This window comes from Lissotriton helveticus, chromosome 1_1 (genome assembly GCF_964261635.1).
Source record: "Lissotriton helveticus chromosome 1_1, aLisHel1.1, whole genome shotgun sequence".
Lineage (NCBI taxonomy): Eukaryota > Metazoa > Chordata > Amphibia > Caudata > Salamandridae > Lissotriton > Lissotriton helveticus.
The window spans coordinates 1443690193-1443703877 of NC_136057.1; the positions used below are offsets into that span (position 1 = coordinate 1443690193).

General features: G+C 46.4%; 1 protein-coding gene across 1 annotated transcript in view; it reads right to left on the bottom strand.

Annotated features, from left to right (window-relative positions):
- Positions 1–13685, bottom strand: part of LOC144773298 (uncharacterized) — a 247026-nt gene that overhangs the window by 195884 nt on the left and 37457 nt on the right. Inside the window, exon 6 of the mRNA XM_078658242.1 lies at positions 6508–6689. Within this exon, the coding sequence (XP_078514368.1) occupies positions 6508–6689 (182 nt within the window). The remainder of the gene's footprint in view (positions 1–6507; positions 6690–13685) is intronic.

The following is a 13685-nucleotide window of genomic DNA, read 5'->3' on the forward strand; positions in this document are numbered from 1 at the left end:
CAACTCCTCTCTAACACCACTATAACAGTCTCATATTTTCTCTCATGCACCAGTTGTATATCACACATCTCTTCTTGCAGACTGATGTAACACTCTCACCTCTCCTCAAACACTAGGTGTATAACAAACACATCCTCTCACAGACCACTGAAGCTCGCTTACCTCTCCTCAAGCTCTGGGTGTATATCACACACAGGGCCGGCTTTAGGGCACTGTGACTAGTGCATCCACAAACCGTGCACTGACCTTGAGAGTGGGTGCCCTGTGTTTAGTAATAACATAGGATTTTAAAAAAACATCTGTAGCAGAGCTCCTTGTGTGTCCAGCTTTCAGGTAGCAATAAAAATGTCAAGATAACTCTTATGATTAATGTTCCCACTAGAGAGATACAGAGATCGAGTTTTGTCCAGTGGCAGGTCTGACTCTCCATAAAGTAGTAAAAGAGGGTTAATGGGCCTGCTGCAATGAACACGTGCCGTGTAGATAACAAATATCTATTTTATGTGGATAGCTGAGTGAATTACTGATTTTGTCACAAAGATCCCTTTGTCACTGCAGTTTTTAAGATGCAACCCTAATATAGAACAGTGACAGTTACAAACTGTCAGCATAGAGTTGCATGTAAACTGCATAAAATAGGCTAGGATGTTATGTTTTTTCCCCAGTCTTTTATTATCTATTCCTAATGTTGCTAAAAAGGTTTGTTTGGATAAATATGCATTCTTATTAGTAAATACAGCCTTTACCAGTGCTTTAAAATGTGTGAAAGAGGAGCTATGGAGAGATGAGGGGCACTTTTACCCAGTGGTAGTGAGGGGATCCTAGGAGGAGGTTATCGGTGGAGAAAGAGGGGTGCCAAAAAAGATTGTCGCACTGAGCCCCACCAGTTACAAAGACGGCCTTGATCACACAACTCATCTCCCACACTGCTGTAACACCCTCACCCTTCGTCTCATGCGCCAGTTGTATACTCACATCTGACGCACACAGCTGTCAATCAATCAATCAATCTGGATTTATAAAGCACAGCTAATCACCCTATAGGGTATCCAGGCGCTTGCAGGTCCAGAAGGCTTATCTAAACAGCCAGGACTTGAGGGCCATTCAGAAACCAGAAGTGAAGTGATGGTCCGCAGGTGCGTGGGGAGGCTGTTTCAGGTCTTTGCAGCGATGTTGGAGAAGGTGCATCCTCCACTTCTGCTTCAGTAGATGCAGGGAGTATGGGCAAGTGAAAGGGAGGCAGAGCATAATCTTCACGATGGTTGGTGGAAGTTCAGGTGGTGGTTAATATAGGCAGGTCCTTGGTTGTGTAGAGCCTTGTGTGCATGGGTCAGCAGCTTGAACTGGCATATATAACACTCACACCTCACCTCAAGCCCCAGGAGTATATTACATATCTCCTCTCGCAGACTGTGGGTATACCCTCACCTCTCCCCACAACTCTGGGTACACAACAGACACTTCCTCTTGCAAACCGTTTTGAGAGGCTCACTTGTCTTCTCACACATCGAATGTATGAAACATACCCCCTCTTGCAGACCCTTGCTAACGCCCTCATCTATCTCCTCACACACTGGTTGTATAAAACACACTGTGGTGGATCACCCGAAGCGTTGCCCCCTTACGACCGGGAGTGCAGCGATTTTTCCAACATGGCCGCCGAGTGGCCCCACACAGGATGTAGCAGTAGCAGTGCAGTCTTTCACAACGACGCAAGAAAGCCAGGCCCATCAAGGAGGGACAAAATCCAGGAAGGGAGGAAGACGCGGCGTTCAAGTAGATGGTGTGGAAAAACGCAGAGAGAGAGAGAAACGGAACCAGCACGACCGGTGAGGAGGAGAGAAGGCATCCGAGAGAAGATGACAACCCAGGACTCGAGAACAGCTGCGGAAAGGCAGAGGGACCCAAGACAACAGAAAACCGCTCTCAGAGCACCACGAGCAAGACCGGCAATACGAGGGGAAACAAGGAGACGGGATCTCACCCTACCAGGCCCCGGAAGGTCGTGGGTTCAGGCAAGTGCCAGCTGCACGCTCCTTTACTTTAAAGGGCTGCTGGGCAGGGTTAAGGGCCACACAAAGCTCAACACATTGATACCCCCCACTTAGGCACTGCACATTTAGGGCCCCTGGTGAAGATGCACTTACCCCACCCAATTTTATGTACAAACAAGCATTTACAATGCAATAGTCTTGTCCTTGTTAAAGTTAGAGCTATTGGCATTTCTCATGACATTTTTGTTTTTAAAACATATAAATAAATGGCATTGTCATTTACATTGCCAATAGCTTAATCTCTCTTAAATGCGTGACCTATTGCATTTGCACACACACACACACACACAGAGCCACACACAGAGCCACACGCACCCACACACACAGAGCCACACGCACCCACACACAGAGCCACACACAGAGCCACACAAACAGAGCCACACACACACAGAGCTACACACACACACAGAGAGCCACACACACACACAGAGAGCCACACACACACACAGAGAGCCACACACACAGAGAGCCCCCCACACACACAGCCAGACACACACACACACATAGCCACACACACACACAGAGCCCCACACATACACACTGAGCCCCACACATACACACAGAGCCCCCCCACACACAGAGCCACACACACACAGAGAGCCCCCCCCACACACACAGAGCCACACACACACACACACACACACACACACACACATAGCCCCCCCCACACACACAGCCCCACACACACACACAGAGCCCCCCCACACACACAGAACCCCCCACACACACAGAACCCCCCCCACACACACACACAGAGCCCCCCACACACACAGAGCCCCACACACACATACACACAGAGCCCCACACACACATACACACAGAGCCCCACACACAGAGCCCCCCACACACACAGAGCCCCCCACACACACAGAGCCCCACACAGACACAGAGCCCCTCACACACACAGAGCCCCCCACACACACAGAGCCCCCCACACACACAGAGCCCTCCACACACACAGAGCCACACACACACAAAGCCTCCCACACACACACAGTGCCCCCCACACACACAGAGCCCCACACACACAGAGCCCCCCACACACAGAGAGCCCCCCACACACAGAGCCCCCCACACACACAGAGCCCCCCAAACACAGAGCCCCACACACACAGAGCCCCCCCCACATACACAAAGCCCCACACACACATACACCCAGAGCCCCACACACACACAGAGCCCCCCACACACACAGAGCCACACACACATAGAGCCCCACACACACAGAGCCCCACACACACAGAGCCCCACACACACAGAGCCCCACACACACACAGAGCCCCCCACACACAGAGCCTCCCACACACACAGAGCCCCCCACACACAGAGCCCCCCACACACACAGAGCCCCCCCACACACACAGAGCAACACACACAGAGAGCCACACACACACAGAGCCCCACACATACAGAGCCCCACACACACAGAGCCCCACACACACACACAGAGCCCCCCACACACACAGAGCCACACACACACAGAGCCCCACACACACAGAGCCCCACACACACAGAGCCCCACACACACACACAGAGCCCCCCACACACAGAGCCTCCCACACACACAGAGCCCCACACAGAGCCCCACACACACACAGAGCCCCCCCACACACACAAAGAGCCACACACACACAGAGAGAGCAACACACACAGAGAGCCACACACACAGAGAGAGCCACACACACACACACACACACAGAGCCACACACAGAGCCACACACACACACACACACACACACACACAGAGCCACACAGAGAGAGAGAGCCACACAGAGAGCTACACAGAGAGAGAGAGCCATACACACACACACACACACAAAGAGCTACACACACACAGAGCCACACACACAAACACAGAGCCACACACACACAGAGAGACACACACACACACAGAGGATCAGCCCCTTAAAGGCGCAGGAGGAGCTGAGGCAACAGCACACACGGGCTGCGGACTGACAATACCACCCTTGTAGACGACTGATCTTCTACTTTTGTGTGAAGTTCAAAGAGGCCATGTGTATTCTCAAGTGGCCAATCCAACAATCATCATGCTTATACAAGTCTGATAGAGCAGCTCTATAATTGAACATTAGTTCACAATACAAAACGAAATACAAAATTAGCTTTCTCCACCATTATAAACTGTCAGGCCTCTGTTCCATCATGTGTGTATAATGCTGGCACCTCAGTCCACTTTTAGCAACAAATGTCACAATAGTTTGTACTTGCTCTCTCCTCAACTTCAATATCCCAATTACTACATTTAGTGGCTGATAACACTATGCTTGTTCAAATTTATTTTGCAAAATCTAAGCAAAGTACAGTCTCATTAAAATAAACACGGGCAAAGTAAATAGGTCTCACCTTTAAAATATGGGTGCAGAGCCATTGGTTTGTTATTGCATATTTGCTATGGCATATTAGATAATGAAAAATATGTTGAGGGGAGTTGCCATTTTGATGTGTAAACTGTATATATATGTGCTCCTGATACTATTTACTGACAGCAGGAATGCAGAGCTGAAAGTCCTGCTTGTGTGAAGGGTCGGCAGACAGTGTTACAGCCAACAGTGCGCATTCTGCATTGGCAGCGCCCAGGCTGGCAGAGCACTTGGGGGCCTTCATAGATGGGTGTGCCATAGGGCCGCAGAAAGAATGCAGCGCTATAGTTAACAGTGCGGCCAGATTGCAATTCTGTCCTCGTGGATGAAAGCAGTGCAGTGTTAGTAGTGAAGAAAGGTCAGCAGTCATAAGGATTTCGCTGCGCTGGACAATCGGTAAGCAAGACTGAAAATGCAGAGGCAGACAGAGCTCAATCTTGCCTACAGGATAGAAGACAGTGCGGGGTTAGAGTGCACTAGGTTAGCTGACATGCAGTTGCTGCAGGGCTAACAAGCAATATACATGGATGGTTAGTGTGCAGACCACTAAGAGTTAAGAGTTGTATAATCTAGTGATAAGAAATGAGGCAAACTTGGGACAAGACACGTTAAAATTACTCAACATCTCAAACATTGAAACGATATAAGGGGGAGGCGAGAGCGGGACGGAGGTGGGCTGCAGGCAGAGGGAAGGGGAGAGTGGGACGGAGGAGGGATGCAGGCAGAGGGAAGGGGGGAGGCAAGAGCCGGACAGGCTACAAAGACCTCCCGAGTCCATGTGTGCACAAATTCAAAGCTCTACCAGCCGATGGCCTTCACTGCAGGTGGGATTGCGTGCATGCACACTGCACAGCACACTTGGGCGTGCGCGCCACAAGGACCGAGCACACGAAGCACGCCGAAGGTTAGCGTAACAGCGCCCGTTCGGCGGGGTTTACAGTTTAACGACCTGCCGCCGAGTGCAGTCTGTCCTTACCGCCGGGAGGGCCCCGGACACTCCGGCACTGGGTACCTTCACCGGACCCAATGGACATACCCCACTGCCACGGAGCCCGTGCATATCTGCCCCTGTACGCTTCTCTGTACCTGCGGCCACTTCTGGCCTTCCATGCTTTAGACCCGCGCAGATGGCCACTCCACGGTAGCAGAGCACTGGCGGCAGGATAGGGGGCTGCTTCGGAGCAGCGTACAGCACACAGGCACTATATTTGGACTTCGAAGCGCTGTATGTTACAAGCAAGCAAGTCAAACACATTGAAGAGACTCATTAATGTGCAGGGGGGAACGCCCAAAGACGAAATTAGAGAGGAGAAAGGAATATGATGAACAACATAAAAGAAAGTACTTGGGCTTGAAAAAAACACCTACGAAACTCCAGCAGCGTCTGTTTTAACGCAGCTAAACACAAGCCTCTGTCATGCGGAGCGGACCATGCCACGACACCAACCATCTTTCTCCGAGGCCATGCGGAAATGCCTCGGAGAAAGGCACGGTCATTTTGGGATTCGGGGGCGTGTTTTTCATTCTCTCCTCTTCCCATTGGCTGGAAGGTAAAATTCCAGCCAATGGGAAGAGGAGAGAAAGAAAAGAGAAAGAAAGTTAAAAACACACCTCCGAATCCCAAAAAGACGGGGCTTGAACGGAGTGACTCCCCTCTCCTCCAATGGCTGGCTTCCGTTTAGGAAGCCAGCCAATGGAGAAGAGGGGTGGGTTCAAGCCCCCACACTGTAAACATAAGATCTCTCCCTGCGACTGCACAAGCGCAGCCTACGCAGGTCTCGACCTAAAGGCAGTAGCCTGAAGTTTTCCTTTTCTTTCTTCTTCCGAGTGCTGCACCCCGGACAGGAACCAAGCAGAGAAAGAGAGGAAGAGAGAAGAAGACCTCGAAGTCAACCAAGAGGCTATCAAGGAGGAAGGAGCCTTGTTTAATTTAGTGTCTGCAATAAAACACTCAAACCTTTCAAACGACTGAGCATTATACCAACCAAGTGGGTGGGGGGTTCAAGATAGTCCCCACAGGGTCATGCGACGACACACACCCTCCTCACACCCCAGGTGTGTAACACACTCACCTCTCACCCCGCAGCCTGGGGCTGGTCTGTATGACACTGAGGTCGTAGAACTTGCTTCCTCGCTGAAAGTCAGTGCCGGCCGGGTCCATCCTCCACAGACACTCCACTCTCACCTGTCTCTTGCAGCGCGCTGCGAGCTGCACACAGCTGCGCAACTCCACTGCACGAGTCCTGGTGTCTGTCTGCAAGAAGAGAAGAACATGGCTGAGACTTTGGAGGGAGGCCCATTGTAAACCACAAGTTAGATACACACTTCTGACAGACACAAGAGACACCAAGAATCTCACCACCTGGCCTGGCTAGTAAAATAATGACTACCATGAATCGAGGTAAACACACAAAGCACGATTAACGGCAGCACTTGAGCAACAAACACTCTGAAACAATGAAGAGCACAAACAGAAGTGACTGATGACCAAGTGCACGGTCAGTGATCACAGACAACCTACTTACTTTCTACGTGTATAAATATACTGGTGGACGTGTGAGTCAGGAGACTTTACAGATTTACAGACAACTACTTTTTAGGTCCTGCCTTACAGACAGCTTTTCCTGTCTGTTGTCAAAAGACCTACGGTGGACAATACCAATACTTGAAGTGAGCCTTGGGTCATCCCAATGCATGTCATTGCTTATCTTTCTTGTCAATCCTATTTGCTTACTTATTATTCAATGGTTTTCCTTCCTCTTGTTGTGTCTGTCCCTCCCATGGAACATAGCTTCTTTACCATTGTTCTGTAGTAGACTTGTATCTTTCCACTGATCACATACAGGCAACCACTTTTTTCTTTTGCTGTTAGCACTCTAGGGCCTGTGTTTTCTTGCTCTCTACCTTGTGTACTCCCAGCAGCGGTGCGTCCATTGGGGCGTAGGGGCGTAGCCCCACAAGCCCCATGGACGCGCTGCTGCAATAAAATAAACAGGTGTCACTGTCACTGTTTCTTTAAAAAGTTTGACCGAGCGCCGCCGGGAATCACCCGAGTTAATCAGGAGTGGGGAGTGCAGGGGGGCTGGTCTGGACTTCTGCGCAGCTTGAGTGACAGTCCACGACCACGTGACGCACTCAGCTGCAGCAGCAGACAGCTAGCCAAGGTATATAGCGCGCAAGTGACTTGCAGGGCAGAAACTTGCCTGCGCAGGCGCATTAGTGTTTCCCCATAAGAGGGTGTTTGTTTTAGCTGGTCGCAGCCCCCGGCTTCTCAAAGGCGACACAGGGCGAGTATCCATTAGCCCCCCTAGGCGCCAGGATTGGCCGGTCACCGCAGGGCAATCCATTATTGGATGCTCGGGCGTGACGTCAGATCCTGATCCAGCCTCTCTAGTCTCTACCCGCCATTAACGAATGCGAGAATCCTGGCTGAAGGAATTGGGACTGGCCGAGGGAGGAAAACCATGGGGTGTATAACGGAGCTTGGGGAGGGAGAGGAGAGGTGAGTGTATTCTCTATAGTTCAATATTTATCGCCATTAACAAATGCGAGTATCATTTGCCGGCGCCGCACTCTAGCAACATTTGCCCGTCCCTCTCTGCGTGTGCCAAATTTTGCTATTTCTGGTGGATAAAGTGTTTATATTATAAAACGCTCTGATACTCAAGGGTCATGTTCGCACTCTAGAAAACTCCGAATAAATAAATAAAGCACAGCCTTTGACTGTTGAAAAGAGTTCTTCCGATGGAGAACGTGACTCACTGCGATTTCCGGTAGTTTCCAATTTTGCAGACCTCTGACCACGACATCCACGATGCTAAGAAAAGAAACTTCAGAGAAAACATCATTCCGACTGAAAAAGAGCCCATTCTTCATCTAGATTCCTTAAAGGCCTCTTTGAAGACCCGTTTTATAAACTTGCAAAAGAGAATACAACACAAATATATCCAGATTTGAAGATTCCTCATTTATTAGCACTTAACTTAAACTGCAAACAGCTATGTCATATTTTAATACCGGCTCTAAGGCTATTACAACAAAATTGCCTATTTATACAATGATATCTGAATTCATTATGCAAATAATGTATGTAAAATGCTACAGTTTAGTTCTGTGAATATTCCAGTTTGCTCCTCTTTTATCATGGATAAAACCTTAGAAGTTTAAAGACTCTTTCAGCACTTAAACTCTATCAGTTGCTGATAAGTAGCGCAAATGAAAAGCAGACGGGCATTTTTCCAAAGAACCGTCGCTCCTAAAGCTGCCTTTAGCGCCTAGCAGATCATCCGGTACATACTGAGACGGAGCGCCTGGAGTCCTTCACATGGTACAGCGCCGCCTCGTCTGCATAGCGCCTAGTAGATCATCAGGTGTGATGAGACGGAGCCTTGTGTCATTCACATGGTATAGCGAGGTCTCGTCTGTATAGAGCCTAGCAGATCATCCGGTGTATAATGAGACGGAGCCTTGTGTCATTCACATGGTATAGCGAGGTCTCGTCGGTATAGCGCCTAGCATATCGTCCCGTGAGTTGAGGAGCCGGGGCGCCGTGTGCTATTCACATAGGTATAGCGCCTCCATCTATCAGGGTGCCTCTAGGGAGGCCTACCTCTTCCCCCCCCCCAAGTAGCTGCTCCGTGGCCATGCTTGGGAGGTCAGCGTCACACACGGGTGTGTTTTCACTCATCCACGACACATCGAGGTGCGAACTCGACGACGATCAACTGCTACCCCGCCCCCCCTCTGGTGATTAACACGAGAACAGCACTCACTTCCAGTGACAGACAGAGACTCAAACACTGCCCCTGTTTATGCTGAACCTCAGACAAGCGACGCCTCCGCCTTTCATCAAGGCAATGCCTCATTTTACACATACAGTAGAAACATTATAAACTTCTGAATTTATGACTTTCATGAAATTCTTTTAAAGGAAGCTACCGATTTTTACCATTTCAGAGCTATAACAATGTTAAGTGATTTAATAGCAATTCAATAATAAACCTCAGAAGAATGAAATGCTGCACAGTCCTTCCCAGTGTGTGACCTTCAGCTCACACCAGATGTCAGCAGGGACCGTTTAACTGACAGACATCTTGCCAGCTACACAAATTATCACAACTTCCCAGTGTTTACAAACGACTATAAAGCTTCCAGTAATAAACCAAATACTCCCAACAAAGATCTAGGTTTTGTAATTGTTACCATAATTAATACAACATTTTGATGTCATTCAGAGACATTCATTTTAATGAATCATTGATTTTTGTGCAGTAATTAGATACGTTATTTAATGAGGCGCTGGAACTAGATATAAAAGTAAACCTAAGGAGATGATGGACGGAGTGTTGAACATTGTGGTTTTACATCTCTGTTTAGTTTCTGGGTGTAAATGAAGTTTAAAGATGATAACAAATTTTGTCTGTGTAACCCATACTGGGCCTCTGCATTAGTTTCCGTTTGCGTTTTACTCACTGTTGTTAACGACTTCTTTCCCAGCCTAGTTTAATAGATCTCACAAATTGTTTCAGTTAGTACTGTCCATGCAGAATTATTTGTCCGCCACTCAATAGAAAAATAGTCCGATGAACAACTTTTAGCTACCTAATTTTATAAAATGGTGTTCCTCTATGAGTTGATTCAATTAATCTACACCTGGCAAGGCTGAGCACCAACTGGACCTAAACTATTTTCATTAAATTGGGCAGTGCACCGATAGCTGTTTACTTCAGATTAAGAAATGGAACACAATTATAAGAACAATATTCAATGTGGATTTTTTTCTGATATGCCCAGGATCTCACACCATTATTGTGAAGTGGAGATGCCGGGATTAGGATTCAGGTCCCGAGATTCGAAAATAAGTATTTATTGCACTGGACGAGCGCCTGCCCTGTGATTCTCTGACGGAGCTCGTTAAGCCGAATTATATTTTCAGTTTAGTTTCAAAGAAAAATGATATTCTATGGTGTTCCTCCGTAAAATAATCCCCACAGACCAGCAAACGGTTATATGTAATGAAAGACAGTGCGCAGCCTTTCCTGTGTAGCTTGGCAAAGTTCCATTTTCGGTGTCAAGCAAAAGTCACTCTTTTTGCAGTTATACTTTGTCGTGGTGGCGTTGCAGAATGCATGCACCGTGATCGGCTAGTCTCAGAGATGCGATTAAAAGTATTGATGTTTTTAAAGAAATATGCGTTGACAGTAGTAAGTAAACCGTGCTAGCGCACCAATTTCCTTGTATTTATTTTTACCCAGGAATTCACAAAACCCCCCCTGTCTTTTTAGCTACCATGTGCAAATTAACAGCCCTAACATCCATAGACTTCAGTGGGAAGTCCATCAACTTTTCCTCTCTTCACAGTATAACCGCAAGGTTTGTGTGTCCTAGGCTTGTTCTCTACCTCAGATTTAACGGCAAATTTCAAAAGCCTGATGTGATGTCTCTCTCTGCTGGTGCTACAGACCTTCTCTCGAAGTCCTAGCAATAAAAGGAAATGGCTCTGGAGGAAAAGTCCAACGGGTCACTGATAGAAAGACTACATCAAAATGTGTGCCACACATGAAATGAATATCTGAATTCCCGAGCTCTGATCCTTGGATTCTAGGAGAAACAATACACTTTCTGAGCAGAGTCTCACTCAACACCATCAAGCTACCAGAGGAGGACAAAGATTAAGGTCACAGGGGTTGTGTTTGAGAGGACAGCAAGACATGCCAAGCAGGAGAAAGGCACCAGTATGTAGACTGTGGTTCCGAACGAGCCGCTAAACAGGTTTTGGTCACTTGTTTGTTCCCTAGCAGTGCTCTGGGCTGGTAGGATATGCAGGGGCATCGTATTCAAAGAGGCAACAACAAAGAGGAGTCTACAGTTGTTGCCACAAGACAGCAAACCCGCTTCCATGGACAGCAAAAAAAAAAAAAAAGAACTTCAGGTATAAAAGTCATATAATATTTCCAAACAGGCTACTTTTTCCTTTCAAAGTAAAAAATAATAATTGCTATGTATCCTTGGTGCATTTCATAGCTCAAACAATGATGGAACATTGGAATAAAGAAATACACCGATATTCAAGTCAGGTTCACCAAGAACTTCATACCAAAATTGATAATTCTACAATGCCACATCATTAAAGTTAGGATTCTCATTTACTCATTACAAGACCATCATATCAGGAAGGAGAAGGGTAGAGATTCCCTATCTTCACTATCTGAGTGTCTTAAAAATCTTATTCAGGGCAACTGGAATCATGAAATTGTGCAGCTGTGGCATTTTTGACACAATTATGGGTTTGCCGCATTGGACACAATCTATCATCAGATGCATAATCTGCACAATTTAACAGAAAAGTTGTTTCTAGTCCAAACAGTCAAAAGTAACTAAAAACGCTGTGGTGTGTGTTGCAGCGCAGTGGAAAGCCCTTTGGAAAGGTTGACTGGTCACCTTTCTGTTGCTTATTGTTTTATTTAGGTGTTGAGCCAGTACTAATGAGGTGTGCCCTATGCCCAGACAGTGCTAATAAGTGTAAAAATGAAAAAACAATGAAGTAATACCAGCTACCATTATTCTTCTTGGGGTCGGGCCGATTGGTAGATGTGCTCTAATGACAAAGTTGAAGGTTTTGGCACTAATAGACCAGCGCTGCAATACCAGCTTACCAACTAGAACAAACGATGTGACCCCTTGATAACTTACTGCATTTCCCTTGGTCTCATTCCCCTTTCCAGTGTTTGCAAGACAAGTGCTTTCATTTATTTTCAGGTAATGGAAAGTTCGCGACTCCACTCAAACATGAGGGTGTGAAACGTAGTCACCAAAGCGTCCAAATTTAGAGTCTACAATACGTACCTATAGGGGGGAGGCTAATTTAATTTTACCGGCTTCTATTCAAACACCTGAATTTACTTTATGCAGCCGATCCGATCCTATTAATAACCATATTACATCGCCAATAGTACATGGGGAATAAAAAGGTTTATTAAGTTCATGGAAGAGTATTACCTTTGGAACACGGTCATCAAGTGGCAAAAGTACGTGCTTTCAAAAGTGAAATGTGTACAGTAAAAAATTAAGTTATGCATCTTTTTCCTACTGATTCTTTTAAAACATTTGCTATATAAAGTTGTAAACTTTTTATATGGAAATGGGTCAGCTCTAGTAAAAACTATATGGATGTTAGGGCTGTTAATTTGCACATGGTAGCTAAAAAGACAGGGGGGGTTTTGTGAATTCCTGGGTAAAAATAAATACAAGGAAATTGGTGCGCTAGCACGGTTTACTTACTACTGTCAACGCATATTTCTTTAAAAACATCAATACTTTTAATCGCATCTCTGAGACTAGCCGATCACGGTGCATGCATTCTGCAACGCCACCACGACAAAGTATAACTGCAAAAAGAGTGACTTTTGCTTGACACCGAAAATGGAACTTTGCCAAGCTACACAGGAAAGGCTGCGCACTGTCTTTCATTACATATAACCGTTTGCTGGTCTGTGGGGATTATTTTACGGAGGAACACCATAGAATATCATTTTTCTTTGAAACTAAACTGAAAATATAATTCGGCTTAACGAGCTCCGTCAGAGAATCACAGGGCAGGCGCTCGTCCAGTGCAATAAATACTTATTTTCGAATCTCGGGACCTGAATCCTAATCCCGGCATCTCCACTTCACAATAATGGTGTGAGATCCTGGGCATATCAGAAAAAAATCCACATTGAATATTGTTCTTATAATTGTGTTCCATTTCTTAATCTGAAGTAAACAGCTATCGGTGCACTGCCCAATTTAATGAAAATAGTTTAGGTCCAGTTGGTGCTCAGCCTTGCCAGGTGTAGATTAATTGAATCAACTCATAGAGGAACACCATTTTATAAAATTAGGTAGCTAAAAGTTGTTCATCGGACTATTTTTCTATTGAGTGGCGGACAAATAATTCTGCATGGACAGTACTAACTGAAACAATTTGTGAGATCTATTAAACTAGGCTGGGAAAGAAGTCGTTAACAACAGTGAGTAAAACGCAAACGGAAACTAATGCAGAGGCCCAGTATGGGTTACACAGACAAAATTTGTTATCATCTTTAAACTTCATTTACACCCAGAAACTAAACAGAGATGTAAAACCACAATGTTCAACACTCCGTCCATCATCTCCTTAGGTTTACTTTTATATCTAGTTCCAGCGCCTCATTAAATAACGTATCTAATTACTGCACAAAAATCAATGATTCATTAAAATGAATGTCTC